Below are 19165 nucleotides of genomic sequence, written 5' to 3' on the forward strand. Positions count from 1 at the left end.
GGATTACAAGAAATTCAGGATCTGAGGTCTCACTGCTCCCAACAAACAGGCAATTAACATGTGAGATTCTTCTGGGGGTAGCTTCACATTCAGAGCTTCATAAAATGGCCTCCCAAGCTCTCTGGGAGTTTGTCACACTCCTCCCTACCTTTGTAGATTTCTGAAACCTTACTACACACCTTCTGGACTCTCCAACTTTTAGATTTCATGTTCCTGCTGAACCTGTACAGTATTAGAAAAGTCAAATTCACCTTCTAGCTTGAGATATAGTCTGCTCCCTTAGGCCTCAGTTTTGTTGCCAAAGTTAGGGAAACATTGACCTGGGCAACTGATTTCCAATAGTGCCTCCTGAAGCTATATTTTGTTCTTTCTTCAAATGAATATTTTCAAATCAGTTTTAATTTTGTATTCTGGAACTTTCCGTGAGAAAGTTCTCTGCTCAAGGCACCTTTATTGCACTGTCAACAGAGGACACAGCGTTCTTCCTTAACTGTAGTCATCTCTTCAACAATTACCTCCTTGTTGTCTTCACCAGTACAGGCCAAAACGTTAGCCAGGTTTCCCTCCTTTACCCTCCAAAGTGCACTGTTTTCTTCTACATGTGGACTCTCCTTTCCTGTAAACCTGGGGAAGTAGTATCACATCTGCCTGTGCTGCAAACAGTTTGGCCTTGAAACTCATCCACCAAACAAATTAATCCATTACTTTAAATTCATTCTCATTAGGATTTTCAGGCCATGGGTAGAACGTAGCCTGGAGCTTTGACAGAAAGCTACATGACTGGCCTGTGGTTCTCCTCCCAGCGGAGTTCTAGTTCTCCACCAAAAGACAATAAACAAATTCTGTTGCCTACCCTTTTATTGGCATTACGATATCCCTAACTCTTACCAGAATGGCTCAGTAAACCTTATTTGTAGCACTAATGTTTCTCTAGCCTGAAGCTCCGAACTCTTCCATGTTCTGCCTGAAACCATAGCAATGGTCCTACCTCTTGATATCATATTTCTGTCTTAATTATTTTTTTAATATTGCTCTGGAAAAATACCCAACAGGAATTATTTAAATGAGTGTTAGTTAAAATTTCTATTGCTATGAAGAGACATGATGACCATGGCCACTCATATAAAAAAAACAAACACTTAATTGGCAGTAGCCCACTGACAGTTTAGTGTTTCAGTTCACAGTCATCATGGTGGGTCATGGTGGCTTGCATGCAGACATGGTGCTGGAGAAGTAACTTAGAGTCCTACGTCTTGAAGATAACAGGAACTAGACTGTCTCAATTAGAGTATCTTGAGCACAGAAGACCTCAAAGTTCAATCTAACTGTGACACACTTCCTCATATAAGGCTATACTCCTAATAGCGCCATTACCTTTGGGAGCCATTTTCTGTCAAACCAACACAAGAAGGCAGGTTTTATTTCAGTTCATGGCTTAAGAAAGTGTGGTGGTCCTGAATGGTAGTGAAGGAAGGTGTGTGTGTGTGAATAATTCACATCTATGGTGGCAGGACCTTGCCCATATCTCAGTAGACCAGGAAACAAAGAACTTAGCTTGGAAATTGGTCCAGGCTGTATGTCATTGCCTGTACCCAAGTGACCCACATATGCCAGTTAACCCTCAACTTCTAGAGATTCCACCAGACCTCTAAATCACAACACCTCCTGGGAATCTAGATTTCAAACATATGAGGCAGCATGGGACCATTTCACATTCAAACCATAACACCTGCTTTCTAAGCGAACCTAGAAATACCTTATCCCACTGATGAATGTAAGAGTAAGGATAACAGCAGTAATCTGGGAAATCTTCTGTCCATTTAATTTTCCAAAACGTCTTCATCAGACTTCATACATTTTTTAAAAATTTGTGTCATTATGATCAATAATGTGACATTTCATCAGTAGATATACTTTTGACTTTTAGCATATCTTTTAAAAACTTAGTATGGTTAAATACATCAACATGTAATTCTGTATATTTATCTTAGTTCTAATCTTTAAAAAAATTCTTATTGGGTGTGTGTGTGTGTAAAGGTGGCTTTATGATGTATGTTAGATCATATGCTATAGTCCATGTAAAGAGGGCAGAGAATATCTCTGAGGTGTCAGTTTTCTTCTGTTATCTTTATGTAGAACCTGGAGGTGGAACTCCACCCTTTGCATGTATATCTTTGTTATTTAGTTAGGGCTACAATTTTTAAATGAAATGAAGTCAAATTACAAACTGAAAACAGTGTGTAGAATTTGGAAGTAGAATAATGAGGTAATAATTTTGGAGGATGAACCATTGATAACTCTGAAGTTCTACCCTTTTTTATCAGATGACACTAAGCTACATACTGTTCATGAGTTTTTTCTATTAAAAATATATGAGGCCGGGCGATGGTGGCGCACACCCTTAATCCCAGCACTCGGGAGGCAGAGGCAGGCGGATCTCTGTGAGTTCGAGACCAGCCTGCTCTATAGCGCTAGTTCCAGGACAGGCTCCAAAGCCACAGAGAAACCCTGTCTCGAAAATCCAAAAAAAAAATATATGAATGTATCAACTTTTATAAAACATGATACATTCAACAGGCAAGAGAACTTGCTGTAAAATACACTTATGTACCTTATTATAGAGAAAACTATTACCTGCTGATTTATCTTGAAGGAAACGTTTTCATATGCCAAGTTTCTTTGAAATGGAGGCTATCTTTATAGAACTTCTCTACAGTCTGTGTTTTCCTACATCCTTCAAGTTATGACCTTAAAAACACTAAATGAGGATAGCAGTGATGGAAAAATACATTTGTCAGTAAATATAAATCCATTATAGTAGTAATTGGGTATCAAAATGCAAGCTTGTCTGTAGGACACAGACTAATGTTGATGATAAGGTACCAGCGTGATTACTGTGGATCTGCCTTAGATTTCATGTATACAGGATGTTGAAGTACTCTGTTAGAGAACTGATAATTCAGACTTCATAAAGTCCTCTGCTGGCTAAGGTTTGACATACTTAATATTACTTAAAAAGTCTAGGAACTGAAAAATGGGGTAAAAGACTTAGAAATGAGGAGGGATAGCAGAGGTAAAGATGTGTGACAAAATCAATGGTGCTCTGTTTGTCTACCTCCCAACGCACAGCATATATAGGAAGATGGCTAGGAATCACCTTTCTGTGTAAAGATGGAAAGTTATGTATTTGGCTTTTGCTTATCTTTTACAGTGATAAACCATATCACTGTTTATTAGACTCTAATAATGGTTTTGCATATTATAGAAAAGGTGCCATAGTATCTCAGAATAATTGACAGTCTTAGCTCTGGTGCCTTTCCATTTTCTTCCTGATCATCACAGCTAATCCTGTAGGGAGAGGCACACTGTCCTTGAGGCTCTCTGCTGGGATCAGGCACCCAAACCCAGAGGATCTCTAAAATGAGCCAGACCTTATTATGAGATGTACGTTGACATCTTGTGATGATGACTCAGTAAAGGCATTTGGGAACCTGAAATGTCGGTATAGAAAGGATATACAGTTTAACCTCTAGTCGATATTATGTGAACTTTGGTCTAGTTAAATAAATATTGATTTCCCATTGATGATTTCATAATGTTCAAGGGTTGACATCTTTTTGTGCCAAAATCGCTTCAACCTTCCTGGTGATCACAAGCAAACTTTCCTTCAGTGGATCAGGAGAGTATTGTACATATCCACTTGTTCATCTAGCTGTTCAAAAACACTTATAAAATTCAAAGCTGAGTATGTTAGTATTTGCCCATAATCCTTGTACTCAGGATGCAGAGACAGTAGGATCTAAGTTTGAAGCTTGCATGATTCATATAGCAAGACCATGTGTTAAACAGCTAAACACAAGTCCCTCCCACAAATATCTTGCTAAAATTAACAAATTGAGGGCTAATTATGTTCATACTTTGATGGAGATCTAGTTGGGACTAAAATGGTTTTAGAAATCTACCTTAGATGACTGCTAATAATAAATTTATTAAACAGAGGTCATGAAAAAGTTACTGATTTACATTCTCTTCGTACACTACCTCATTTCATTCTCAACTACCCCACAGTGTAGCTGTGATTATCATTGCCCTGCAGATGAACAGTCTAAAGCTCAGCTTGTGGTTACCTTGTTCATGATCGATTTTAAGATCAGTTTAATATTATTTTTGCAGTGCCAGGGATTGAACCAACCCATTAATGATATCTTAAATGTAGCACATTTAAACTGGTAGAAAATATCTCAAACACTCTAAGAAAAATAAGTTAATGCAGAATTTCTATTTGTTTTTGTTGTAAATCGACATGGTAAATTTTTATTTTTCATTCCATTGGTCCTCCATATTATATGCTTACTCTAATGAATTAGAAACAGCAGTAAAGGAAGTACTCACATCCCTTGGGACTGGCAGGTTTCCCATTATTTTGCTATGCCCAATGAGATCATTTTAGGTTACTACAAAATATGAAAGAAATGATAGAAACTTTAACATAAGAAGTGTAAAATCCCTTGGGAAACAGATGTTCTTTTGGATAAATATGATTATCTCTATCTTTGTATTTTCACCATGTGAGTCTTGTAAAAACCCTTAGGAAACTGTCAATGTGTGTTCTGTCTCTGGATGTTGTCCTTAGTCTTCAGAAAACCTTCGGTTTTGAGATATTATTAGATACTTTGATGTATATATTTTATAATGTTTAAGTTGAACCTCAAATATTTATCTTTTTATGGTAAGAATATTCACAATTCTTTTTTCTAGCTTTTTGAAGTATGACTCTATTAGTTTCTGGATTTACTCTACTGTGTAATAACATACCAAAGATTCTTAATCCCATCTAACTATAACTTAGAACCCATTGATTAACCTTGCCTATCTTTCTTTCCCTCTCATTCACCCCTGACACTGGAAACCAGCATTCAATACTGTGTATTCTCTTAATTTGCTGATTAATCAATTCTTTCCCTTATTTTGAGAGATGGTTTAGGCATACCGGCAACCTTTGTACTTCATTTATTTATTTATTTTTGAGTGTGTATATATGGATATGTGAACAGCGTATGTATGAGGAGTCTTGATGTTAACAATGGGCATCCTTTCTTGATCTATTTAATTTGTAATTGTGTGTGTGTGTGTGTGTGTGCACATGTGTGATGTGTGAACACATGCACATGTGTGTGGGCATGAGGTACCCATGGAGTTTGGAAGAGGGAATTGGATCACTTGGAGTTGAGGGTCACAGGCAGTGGTCAGCTGTCCTCTTCAGTACTGGAAACTGATCTTGGATTTTCATAACTGCTGATGTATGTTTCCATCATTCTGCCTCACAGGCTGACTAGCCAATAAACTTCCAAGATCTGTCTATCACTGAATTCACTAGGATTGGGTTATGGACACATGGCCTGACCATCTTCCCAGCCCTATTGTCTACTTTTAAATTGGGCTAGTTTGGTTTTTCTTGTTGAGATTTTTGTTGTTATTGCTTATATTTTCTGGTATTAGCTCCTTGTTGAAAGTATAGTTTCAGGCAATTTTGGTTTTTGTTTTCTGTGCTTTGAAGAGCTCTTTCAAAGAGTCTTTATCCCTTTACTGCCCCAAAGCCCCCCCCCCCCCCCCTCCCTTTTCCCCCCCCCCCCCCCCAACCTGGTTTCTTCTACCAGTTTCTTGGTCTCACTCTACCCTTATGCAGTTACTTTTAATAGTTAAGCTATTTCAAATGTCAGAGTTGATATTTGGCTTGTTTTATGTTTATTTCCATCTCACAGTGCTTGCTTCAGGAAGATTATTCAGCGTGCCCAGCTTAGGCGTCTTCCTGACATGATGTGGCACACGGCGAGTCTGAGAGAGGAGGTTTCATTTTGCATGCTTGTCTATTTGTATATCTCTCATGCCTAAAAAATGTAGTCCAGAATCTGTTCCCTCTACTATTTGTTAAGCATAAAATATTTTTAAAGCTATTTCTACAGAGAAGAACTAAGTTTAAGGGCATCATATTTCATATTCACCATGAAATAAAGATTTCACACTAAAAGGGAAATGTTTCTTTTACAAAGCTTGAGGGAAAATGGCATACATAAAAGAATCAAAACCTAACAAAACAACAACAAAAGTATTTTTCCTGCTGTTTAAATTATATCCAGGGAGCCTCTACATTAGTACATTCATTTGATTATGAATTTGAGAAGTTGATGCAAAATTCCTCATTTCTAGTATTTGGGGCTCATTTTTTTCCGGAGTGAGTCTCATGACCATCATTTTCAATTGTCTCATTTTATTTATGCTGTTTCAAGTTTACATTACATGTTTCAACACATATTCAGTGATTGTTTATACAAGAAACTATTTAATTAAAAGCATACTGTTCTAGCCGGGCGGTAGTGGCACTCACCTTTAATCCCAGCACTAACGGGGCAGAGGCAAGCAGATCTCTGTGAGTTTGAGGCCAGCCTGGTCTACAAGTGCTAGTTCCAGGACAGGCTCCAAAGCTACAGAGAAACCTTGTCTTAAAACAAGCAAGCAAACAGAAAAGCATACCATTCTGTAATTTTTGGGAAAAAAGGTGATCCTGTTAATAGAATTTGAAAGCCATATTGGAATCTAAGAATATTTAGTGGCAAACCTTCTTGTTTTGAAACTGAGCACAACAATGTTATGGGATTTGTTGACAACTTATAGCTTTACTTCTGTATTATCCAGCCAATAACTTTTGAGCACTCACCATGTGCAAGCATTGTTTATGCTATGAGCATCAAAACACATGCAGGACCGACCTGGAGGATGAAAACGGCTTCCTGAGTGATACAGCCAAGTAGCATCTACTCGATTCTCGTTATTGAGACGAGCGTACTTGTGCTGACCAGATTCTCCTCTTTAGATGATCACTTCAGTTCGTAGCCCCCTCCCTCTCCCAGCCACTCATCACGGGATAACAGCATGGATTGCTGTCTTCCTTTCACCTGCCAGCATCTGCCAGTCCCTATCCTACCTCGTTTACTCAAGCAGAGCCCCGAGTTCATCACTTTCCTTTATCCTGACCATCACTGGATTCATTTCAACACATCTCATCCCTCTTAGAGCCTTTGGCCGTGACCATCTAATTCTAATTCTGTCTGTGTTCTGATGTCCTCACATCCACTGTGCAGACTCCAGCCCCTTTGATATAATGGCCTGACCGTTTCACTCACTTGATTAAATTGTATGACTCTCAGTTGTCTGTAGGACCAATTTCATTTCTTAGTGTGTCAAAAGCCAATAGGTCAAGCTTCACACTTTTTATGCTAGTTGTCAAATATTCCTGAAGATCCTGGCCTTTGATCAAGCTGCCCTTCCACTCCCCACGTCCTTTGCTCCTATCTTTACTTGCCTGACTCCCAGATATTCTTCAATGCTCCTTTATCACTTCCTTGGGAGTCCTTCCTTCCCCTCGGCTTAATGAGAGTGCTATCCAATCAATCTCCAGATTGTCTTCAATGTTTTTTTTTTTTATCAAATGCTGTGTCTGTGTTTATGTCTTCTGCTGAGGCAGACAGGGTGTTGAAGGTGTTGCTGTACCCTGTGCGGTGTCTGTCACAGAGTAGATCATAAAGATTTATTGATTATGTTAGTCTGTTTGTTAGACCACATGCTAGTTTAAAAGCCCAAGAAATATAAGAAAGGGTGATGGACGACAATGAGTAATATCAGCTGAGAAGATCCCCAAACATTCTTCTTAAAATGTAGTAATTGATATAACTCGAAAGATGTCCACACTGAGAACAACAGGAGTTCAGAAGGGAAAGGGTTTCTCATAAGCAGACCTCCAGAGTTGTGGCTGCACTGTCTAGAACAAAGGACCCATCAAGAAGTCCCATCAGCTGTTATGAGTAAATCCAAGGTTAAGTCCTTGTAAGGTCTTAGACACCAAGATGACGGATTTGTTGTGAACTTCATCAGCGATGGGGACAGAGGGAAGAGTTTTAAAACAAAGAGCAGGTGTAATTAAATCCCAGCTTTTTCTACTCAGTCTGAGTCGCTTGACGATTGACAGCTTGGTTTACTGCCTGGGTGCTCTCTAGTATATTGGCTTGTCATTTAAAGACCCCTTGCATGAAACCAAAAGGAAGCATTTACCATAGCACTATTCTGCAAGTCCTTCTCAAGTCAGGAACATGTTCCGTATCCTAACCCATGTTTTACTGAATAAAACCATGTTCAGGATTGATTTCTCCAACAAAGTCTCTCCTTATGGGAAGTTTATTTACATTCATTGACAAGAATGTGTGGTTTTTCCCCCGTCCAGCTTCGATCCTTGCCATGTTTCCAAGCATCCCTCTCCCTGATGCTCTCTGAAAGCCGACCCTTTCCATTAACAGGGCTGTGCGTACTTAATGATGGATCCGGCCAGGGCTTCTTTAGAGGGACGTCTTCTCTTCTGAGCACTTGGTGGTAGGCAAGTCCTCACTGTTATCTATGGTTGTGTTTTAATATCCTGCCCTGTCCATCCATCTCTCATCTCAGAACACAGGGCTTGCCTTTCACCCTCGCTCATTGCTGGATGATTTGTTAAGGCTTTGAAAACAGAAGGAATGAGGTGCTTTTAAACAAGACAGGGCTATTTCTCCTTGCTTTATTTATTTTTATGCCATGCAAAAGGAATAAAGAGGTATAAAATGGCTCAACTGAAGCCAAATAAATCTGGATAAATAGAGCAAGAACCCAATAAAAACCCGGGGGGTGAGAAGGAAGAAAAGTATCGGGGATGGGAGATAACAGGGAGGAATAGGAAAGCAAATCTAATAAGTCCTACAGCATTAAGGTCTATTTATTATCACCCAGGGAATATTTTAAAGTAGGGTTGAGCTCTGGGTGGAAATTAGAGAGTCATCTTTAAATGTACCCTTTATTGTATCTTCTCACGCTTCCACCTCCAGCCATCCTCTGTTAAAGCTTTGTCTGTGTCTGCCGTGAGGTCCAGGGAGGCCGACATCTTTCACTTGTCCTGAGATTTCACAGCCACCACGGCAGGAGTCTCTCATAGCATTCCTCATGCCAGGGCAGGGGGTGAGAGGGCGTGGGGCTCTCTTTGTCCTAACTCCTGCCCATTTGGGGTGATTGCTGCCTTCATGAAATGGAAAAAAAAAAAGATGTAACCAAGAGCTAATAACGCACAAAACTCGAGAATAAAGGCTCGGCTCTTTAGGTAAAATTAGAAACTGGGTTTAGGCCCATTGGAGATCTGTTTATGCCATTGCTTTATGTAACCCTGAATGAATGCTTCACGATTCTCTATTGCTAAAATAAAGACTGCTTACCTAGAGCCGTTAAAGTAATCACAAGTTTTATTTGAGCACATGCTCAAGAATCATTTTGGTATCAAGAATTTTTTTTATCTCAGTTAAATGACCCAACACCAATATGTCCTACTATGCTTTCCTTCATTCCTCTCTTCTTTTACTATGGACAGTTTCAAACAGTTGCACCTTTTATATTCTTTGAAAATGAAAATCTCTTTTACTTTTCTGCGTGTTTTTGAAGGTGTACATGTGTGTACATGCAGATGCCAGCAGACAGTCTCCGAGTTGTTCCTTAGGCACCATTCATGTCTATGAGTAGAACCTAGGAGATACAGCCCCATGGGTGATAAGTATCCTGCAGAGTATCGCATGCTCCCAAGTGATGGCCGTTTTTTCACATCTGATGCTGAGAAAAATCCATGTGTAACTGTGGTTAAGAGGATTCCAGCTATTGCCGATTGGGCTGAGTGCTAAACTCTGAGTTCATCATTACCTCTCTGGCTTGTTATGGAGCTCTAATTAAACCATGTTGCACTTTGAATGAAGTTGCTAATTTATGTACAGTCATCAAACCTGTTCAATAACTCCCTTGCAAGTAATTACTGCAAGGGTGCTGGGAAGGCACAGAGATGAAAGGGGCCTGTTGGAAAATGCCAGTGAGCAAGAAGAGCTCACTTGCGATTGTGGGAGAATTGTTTCAAGGGGTATATTGCATTGAAGGACCTTCTTGTGAAACCATTGAGGAACAGCAAGGGTTTTAACAGGTGTCTATGTGTAAGAACTGGGAAAAGACATAGGAAGCCTTGGGAATGTGGCCCTTCAGAGAGCAGTGTTTGAGAAGATGGCAGGAGAACCAGGCGCATCTATTGAGTACAGCAGGTGATCTTGATGTTGTTGTTGTTATTAAGACATGGTACTATTTGAAGGCGTCGGTTTTTTTCAGTGAGGCTGGCCGAGGGAGGGAGTGGAATGATGCACTGCCTTGTCCCGACTGTGCTACAGGGTCTCTTTTCATTGACTCCATTCTGGAAGCTCAGCGAGCAGCTGCTCATTTTCAAGGTCTCCTCTCAGAACCTTTTGCAGTTTATTAATTTAAAAGCAGCAGCAATTTTCCTAGAGGTGAGAGCCATAATGATTTTTCCCAATCTCTTTGATGGGAGATGGGAGCTATCCTTGAGAATGTATCCTTGAGAATGTAGGATTAGATTCAACGCGGTTGTCTCCCACAACAAGAATATGTAGAAAATGTCAACCAAGGTGATTCTCTGTGTGTTGAGAAGTCCAAGGCTTAGGTTAAAGGATGTACTGGAGAGGACTGTTCCGCTTACAGAATGAAAACGTGTTGCACAGATTATCTCAAGGAGCCCAAAGCAGCATCCAGTTCTCACCTAAAACAATTTGTTCTTGGAATATTGTCAGCTAAAATTGTGGTCAACTTTTGCAAATTGTATGAATTTGCACTGCATATTTTATTTAGTGTTTAGCAAAACTCCAATATGGCTCTGCATAACTTACACAATACACCAAGAAGATGACTTCAGAAACTCCCACAGAAGTTGACAAATCGGGCATCTAATGCTTTTAAGCTAATTGCATGCTTAGCGGTTAAGGAGCTGACTTGTTAAGAATGAAGATCAGTGTTTTGTCAAGACAATGCTCTGCCTGCTGCCACATTGAATCCGATCAAACCCTGTATCAGAAATATTACAGACGCTTAAAGAAGAAAATAATGCGCGCTTTAATCGCCGTGCTACTTAGCGTTTCAGTGAAGGGCTCGTGAGTCATCGGCACTGTCATAGCAGTTTTGAAAACTATTCTTGAATTTTCAAGCTGTTATTTTCAGGAAATTTCGAAAGCAAATTGCTAAGTGATAAAGAGTAATTTGGTAGCATTTGCTTATGTCAGTGTTTTGCTTCCTTGCAGGCTGGAAAAACAGAAAAGAGTAATGCCCTGAATGCCGCCATAGACAACATGAGCAAGAAGACAAGAGACCTCCGCCGACAGGTGAGAGCAAAGAGAGGCGTGGGGCCGGGATGAGCAGCAAAAGAAGCTTGCACTCATGGCGGTATCATTTATTGGTTTTGGTATTTTAGAATGACAGAGTGGGAAACCAAAAAGCAAGCTTGTACTTTCCACATTTGCATGCCTCAAATGTGTTGTGGCAAACAGAAGACAGAAAAAGGAGTATGTGCCTTAATGGCATGCAGAATTGCAATTGAATCTTGGCTCTGTCCTCATCAGATGTGAGTTCTGAGGCATAGATTTCATCTCTCAGAGCTTCTATGAAATGCAATTAACAGTGTGAGTAAGGCTTTGGATAGGAAGTGAATGCATATTGCTGCCCTGGAGAGGGGCCCTAGTTGGTAAGGTGTTTGCCTCACAAGCAAGAGCACCTGAGTTCAAGCCCCACCACCCTCTTGGAAAAAGACCAGGTGTGGTGTGGGACAGGCTCATCATCCAAGGACTTGGGTGATGGAGACAAATGGATTCCTGGGCCTCTCTGCCTAGTCAACTCAGGCTTCTTGGTGAGTTCCTCATAGTGGAAAGCCCTATCACAATGCAAAGGTGTATGGCTCCCCATTAATGACACCCGAAGTTGTCTTCTGACCTCACATACGTGTGCAGCACATACACACACCCTTGCACAAATGGACATGTACACATATACACATATCTGCTTCCACAGAAGATAAAATCAGTGGATTTGTTTGTCCGGCACACTACGTGTTTAGAGATGTTGGGAAACCAGTTTCATGACAGTACTGCTTTTAATGACAGCTTGACACAATAGGAGGTATCTCAGAGGAGGGACCATCAAGAAAATGCCTCTAGAATATTGGGTGGTGGCCAAGCCTGTAGGGCCTTTTCTTAATTAGTGATCAGTGAGGGAGGCCCAGTCCGTTGTGGGTGGTGCCACTCCCAGGCTGGTGGTCCTGGATTCAATAAGCAAGCTTTTGAGCAAATCAGTAAGCAGCACCCCTCCATGGCCTCTGCATCAGCTCGTGCCCCCAGGTTCCTGCCCTGTTTGCAATCCTGTCCTGACTTCCTTCATTGTTAAACAGTGATGAGGAAGTGTAAACCTCATCAACCCTGTCCTTCCCAAGTTGCTTTGGTCCTGACTTTCTGTGAGAGCCGTAGCTGAGACAAGTTCACACTGACTTTCTCGTCCTAACGCAGAGAGCATCTCACAGCTCAACATGTTCACGTCTTTCTCTTCCTGGTTTGTGGGTGCTTCAGAAAGAAGTTTCTTTGGAGACACTTCTTTGGTTTTTAGTCGCCAGGACAGAAGCCCGGAAAGGATTTTACTAAGCAGTTGAGAAACAAAGTGTTATGAAACAATTTCCCCACAAACATAGCCAATTTCCAAGGCCTTTTGCTTCCTAATCCTTTACACTGTTAATTGCCAGATATTTTTCCCCTTAGGGACAGCTATAACATAGTCACCACTAACTCATAAAAACAGGAAAAAAGGCTTTTAACCAGTAGCTTTTAATGCTATATATTATCTTAGTTAAATGGGAAGGATTTGAGAAATGACTGGGCCATATTTTAATTCAGAAATAGATCTATATACAGATTAATAGGATTCCCAGATAGTGAGGTTGTTTTGCAGCAGAATTTTAAATTCTGTGGAAATCATGGTTTCTTATTGTTAGGACCTTGATGTAAATTCTCTTTCTGCTGCTAGAAGTTAGAATCTTGGGATGTAAGAGTCAAAGGAGTGTACCAGCACAGCCCCTTTGGGACGCTGGTGAGAAAGCCAGACACTTTGGTCACTGCCTAAGGTGCAAGGGGCATTGAGTCATGACCTAGACAAGGGCCCAGACACTTGAGCTCTCAGAGTTGGACTTCCTCTTTCTTATATGATTTTCATTTTCTTTCTTCCCACCTCCGTCTTGATACGGAGTCTCCTGTATCCCCAGCTGGCCTTGAACTTCTGATCTCCCAAGTGGCAAGGGCTGGGGTTACAGGTATTTCTTTTCCCTGAGGCATTAGGTTTGAAGTCAGATCTTTCTGTGTGCTTAGTAAACCAGATCAACCACCCCATACCCCCAAGCCCTTCTTCAGGATCCCCACCCCTGCTGCTCTTCTTAGAGTGTAGAAGAACTATGTCTATGTCTGTCAACCACAGTATTTCATGTCCCCATCTCTTCCATCTAGTTTGCCACCAGCAAATCTATGTATAAAATGCTAATCTATATTCATACCTCCCCAACCTTTACAGTTATTATTTTCCTCAAAGACTTCAGAAAAAGCAATTTCTTACATATTGAGCTAGAAGATTTAGCAAATCAGGTTTAACATGCCCAGTTAAGTTTGAATTTTAGGTTAGCAACAAATATGCCCTAACACAATTGTGTTCCAGATGTGGCACGGGACACTCATATTTTAAAAAGTGTGTTGACTTTTATTTTGTAGTCATGCATGGCTTGTCCCCTCACCATCCTTGGCGAGATCCGGACTGTCATACCACAGTCGCTAACACTTTCTCGTGGTCATTTCAGTTTGCAGAGCGCAGCTCTGCTCTAGGGATCTCACAGAACGACCTCACTTTTGTTCAGTGTCTTCTAACACAAAGCACCATAAATAAGGCCTACTGTGATCCCAGGGAGCCACTGCTGGGGATCAGCAGGCCCCTTTCTCATTGGTCTTCACATGTGATGGTGGCAGCCAACCAACCACCACCCCACAGCGCAGGTTGGGAGTTGAAATCCAAGGTAGAAGAATATGGCTCCTTCTTCACTATCCAGGTGCAACACAGCCGTGAAAGACACTCTAAATGAATGACCATGCAGGAGCACTTTCTCATTTTGAGAACCTGCACGTCCGTGTGAGGAGATGGAATGAAGTGTACTCTTTGGAGACACCCATGATCTTCACAGAACCACTGTGATTCTCATTGTCCAACCACTCTTCTCCCCACACCCAAAATGACTTCATTTCCTACCATGGAATCTATACTTTGGATATATAGTTTGAGTACATAGTCTGGGTTTGGGAATGTAACTTGGCAAGCTTGTAGCTCTGGTATCAATTCCTAACACCTCACGAACAGGGCATGGTGGTACTTATCTGTCAAATCAGCACCCAGCATAAAGAAGCAGAATGAACATAAGATTGCCTTCTGCTTTAAACGAGTTTAAAGCCAGCCTGAGGTACATGACACCATTTCTCAAAAACAAAAGCAAAAACAAACAAAAAAAAAACTGAAGCAGCAAAATGAGTAATCTTCGTCTTTTTACGCTTTCAACATGGAAGAACTTATTCTAAGCACCTTACGTATGCTCGTTTCTGACAAAACAAAGCCCTGCTCTTAAACTGCCTTTGAAATATTTAATGATCATCTCTTGTTCTAGAACTGGTTTTATTTTTAGTAAAACGTCCCGAGAACCTCTCCTTTTGGCTCATCCATCTTTATCCATTTCATAACCGTCAATTTTTCATCAGTAACAGAAATGCCTCAGCTTTAGATCAGAGAATGATTGAGTCTGTAAGAGGAGCAATACATTTCTTAGGAACGTCTAAAGAGTCGCTGTCATACATTGTGGACCATGAAGATGGAAGGTTCCAGCACATGACATAGTTGGTTTCTCATTCTCTGACTTTCTCACACAGTTTATTAGGGATGGACTCAAAGATCTTGGCATTGTGTTCTCACTTTTCTGTGAATCGATCACTATAATTTTAGTCTTTGGCATTTTTTTTTTAAATCTCTTTAGTTGTGCCTTTCCAGAGCTACATACTCACCCACCTCTGATAGAAGGATCTACTAACTTCTCAGCAAATGGCCATCTCCTCGTTAAGCACGCAATTGCAGGCTCGTCATGTTCAGCATCAGATAGAAAGCTCATGGCATCCTCTGCTCTCCCCCTTCTCCGCTTCCTGTCCTTCTCTTTCTCATCTTAAATCACCCGAGTTCCAAAATAGTATGGATGGTACTCCTCCCAGCGAACTTTGGCTGTTTTCTTCAGCAGGAGTCACTATTATTTTCTGGGAGCTCTTCAAAACACACGAGCTCCTTTTGCAGCAGTCATTCCTTCTCTGCCTGTGCTTGATTTTTTTTTCTCTTCAGGAAGATTTTCTTCCCCGTGGATTGTAAACCTTTATAATGATAATTATGATCAGATCTTCCATTTGCTGAATAGTTCCAGAGTGTTCTAATGAGTGTATTCTTTGAGTTATTGATTTCACCCTTGAAATAAAAAATAATGTTATAGTATTATATCAGTTCTCAAGTCTATCAATTTGCTAAGGTTTCCTTGGTAGAGTCATGGCTCGATCCCAGGGACAAATATAACTAAAACCTCTGTGTGTAATCACCACACCAGGGGACAAGGAAAATGACTTGTTGATTTTTCAAAAACCCTACAAACAAATGCACTGATTTATCTGCCATCCATTTTTTTCCATTATTTATTTTACACGTTTTTTTTCGAAACTTCACTTTTCTTTACCCTCTCACTTGGCCTCCAGTTATTTACTTGAGGATTATCTACTGGAACTCCCAGTAAACCAAGAATGTTTCTAAATACATGTACTTGACTAAAAACCAAAACATTCAAATATCTCCTACCTCTGCTGACTTGTGAAGAGTGAAGCATGCTTAATTTTACTAAAGTTGGGTTAAGAGTCTCACTTGTGTATATTACTACAAAAGGCATTGCAGTTCATAGATGCTAAAGCAATGGTGAACCATATCAATTAAAACAGAATTCTGGCAACGGCAAACCAAAGAAGCACATAATTCTGCAGTTTGATTGCCTGGCTAGAGGCATCTTTGCTACCCACACGGGCAGCTCAAGTGAACCACTTGGAAAGCCATTATCTGCTCTTGTAGTTGTCATCACTGCATATTCAGTTCTCAGGCGACCACATCCCGCAAACTCGGCGCAGTGACTAAACACTGAATTGTTACGTGATTTACTCCTTATTGACCAGTCAAGTTTGGCAAATTATTTCATTCACTTACTTAAAATTAAAATGTCACGTGTATACACAAGTAGAGCTTTTCTGATTTTGAAGGAGGCATGTTTTCTGAAAGGTTCTCTTTGCTTTGCGCGCATCTCCGCCCCCCCCAGTTTATTCTTTGCCCTCATTTGGTAACTATGGTAGACTGCCTTACAGTTTCCACATGGGGCTTTCACTTTTGTGTTTCAATGGTAGAGAAATACGTTATTTTATTTGAGATACTAAACCACTTATATCATCAGAAAGTAAAAAAAAAAAATAATAATGCCCCAAAGCCTTTTATTAAGCTCCAGTGAAAAAAGACAGAAAGCCCCTCTGTTCGGCTTTGCTCCGACATCATTCATGCTTGACCACCAGCAAGTATTTACTGATAATTCATACCTCACAACTCCTGTCAGCTTCCCACCAACTTCAAATTTTAGCACTCTGGCTTCACATGTTAGAGTCTTCTTTAGAATATTTTTTATGACATCCAAGTGAAAGAAATATAGGAAGCTCATGGAAAGGAAGACAGTATGAAAATAAATAAGCTATGGGCTATATAATTAATACATATATAGACAAGGTGTAGAGAGACTGTCTCCTGGGAATAAATATGTCAAGACAAGTGAAGGAGAATGCCTAACAGCACATTCTAGACTTTCTACATTTGGTCCCTAGACACCCGGCTTGTTTTATCCCACAATAATCCCTTTTTCACGGTCAGCAAAATGTAGGGCCTGACAGAGTTATATTCAGTGATGTACAAAACAGAAGCGGCGGAGTATGATCTGCAAAGAACGGTGTGTGGAGACCTGGAGCCTGTCAGAAGGGAATGACCACGCATGACCAACAGAGGATGGGTTTAAATTGGATCTTGTTCATGAGAGCAGACACTTAGCACAGGCCTTTAGTGCAGAGAGTTTCATTGGGAGGAAGTTCCAAAATATAATTTTTTGGTAAATGCCAAGCAAGGCAGAAGAGAGAGGGTATGCTATCAGGGCTGCAAGTGTAGGTGATAGGGGCTTGAGGACTGCTGCAAATCAGAGTTTCTCCTCAGGTTGCCTGGCCTATGGAGGAAGCCAGATCTAGTAGCTGTCGCCACTGTTGACGGTTGCTCCTCTCTAGACATTGCAAGCTGCAGTTGTGCTTCCATTAAGAACCTTGCAGAGGCTTAGATAGAGTAAGCTCTGAGGCAGAATCACAAAAGATAAAAGCATGGGATATCTTCAGAACACATAGCATCAAAGGCCACAACAAGAAGTGAAATTGCAGACTGATGTAGAGTATGCAGTGCAAACTGATCTAGAGGGTATGCAGTGCAGTACTGATCTAGAGGGTATACAGTGCAAACTGATCTAGAGGGTGTGCAGTGCAGTACTGATCTAGAGGGTGTGCAGTGCAGTACTGATCTAGAGGGTGTGCAGTGCAGTACTGATCTAGAGGGTGTGCAGTGCAGTACTGAAGGCCTCTCAGGTCAGCTTTAACCACAGTCGTGAGTAGAAGGATAAAGCGTTTGCATTCAGCAAGTCAGGCAGAGACTTCTGGCAGAACTGTGTTTAGCTAGGCACTTCATTATTTTCCTGGATTAAAATGCTTTCTGGAGGAAAATATGGCTTGCTCTTAAAGGCTTCATTCCACAAGTCACGAGTTTCTGACAAATTCCTTCTGTCAAGAGATCAAAAAGAGGACATCTTACAATGTGAGACAGCAGTCTCTGTGTCTTGGTTTTATGGGAAACAAAACCATATCATTTGAAAAATTATAGGAGGGTGATGAGATATTTTTGGTTTAGTTGTAGATAGAGACTGCCTCATCTATGTTGGTGAAAAGTAGTCTGTTTTTAAACATGCATTCATTTCAAGTTAGTTAATATTATATCTTGCCTCTTAATCTCACAGTCAAATTACTAGAAATTGGAATTTCTTCCCAGTGTCTCTACTTTCTTGTTTCCCAGTCACTCTTGAAGAAATAGTGATAGATTTCTGTATCCAATTTTATACAAAACTTGCATTTACTGTGTTCACCAAGAACCTTCTTGGAGATCAAATTCTATAAACCAATCTGTTTTAAAAGTTCAATTCTTTTAAAGTATATATATATTTCTATATATTTCTCTTCTAGCTTACATGTGTTCGTACATTTCTCTCTTCAGCTTTCTCTGAATACCTAGCTCTCAAAATGCTGTTCAGAAACACTTCTTTCATTGACTGAAGTCAGGTAACTGACAGTGATGGTAATGATAACTATTTTGTAGGATGCACATGTTTGGAGAGTCATGACAATGAGATTTACTTGAAGTTTGCCTTGTAGTAAGTACTCTTTATTTTCAGCCATTCTCTTGGCCCCTTTAAGTCCTGCTCTTCCATTGACGTGTCTACTGTGGTGGTGTTTCCAGCTGGGCTCTTGAATGTCTGCTCACTATGTGTCTATCATCAAGGTTCTAGCTATATCATGTGCTTGAGCTAACTTCCATATTCTGACCCCCGTAGATGAACTACAGAAAAGAAGTATCTCTCAAATCCAAATTAACATCCAAGTTCCAGAAAAGAACGGGGTAGAGGGGTGTCCCTACAAACTCTGCCCTGCTCTTGAGATCCTCAACACATCTTCCCTCTGTTTCTGAAATATACACGTGTACTTCATGACTACAACCCTAGCCTGTGCCCTTGACTGCAAACACACTGCTCACTCATTTATGGCCATCACCTTGCCCTGTGACCTCACATCTCCTTCACCCTGTTACAAGTGTCTAGTAAATATTAATTTGTTGCCATTAGTGGCTTTACCCAAGCCATAGTAAGCACAAAGTTTCACTGAGGATTTCCTGCAGTCTATGATGTAACTGGGAGCTAGAAAACTTCACAATGCTTCTCAGCTAGCTATACCAATATGAGTGGAGGTGTTTTCCTTCAGGAAGTTGATAGCCCTTCCTGCACAGATATATC

At 40.5% G+C, this 19165-nt stretch overlaps 1 protein-coding gene across 1 annotated transcript in view; it reads left to right on the forward strand.

Moving 5' to 3' along the window:
- The window catches only part of Ctnna3 (catenin alpha 3), a 1290503-nt gene that overhangs the window by 650851 nt on the left and 620487 nt on the right, over positions 1–19165 (forward strand). Inside the window, exon 8 of the mRNA XM_013351193.2 lies at positions 11193–11273. Within this exon, the coding sequence (XP_013206647.2) occupies positions 11193–11273 (81 nt within the window). The remainder of the gene's footprint in view (positions 1–11192; positions 11274–19165) is intronic.

Source organism: Microtus ochrogaster, linkage group LG2 (genome assembly GCF_000317375.1).
Source record: "Microtus ochrogaster isolate Prairie Vole_2 linkage group LG2, MicOch1.0, whole genome shotgun sequence".
Taxonomy (NCBI): domain Eukaryota; kingdom Metazoa; phylum Chordata; class Mammalia; order Rodentia; family Cricetidae; genus Microtus; species Microtus ochrogaster.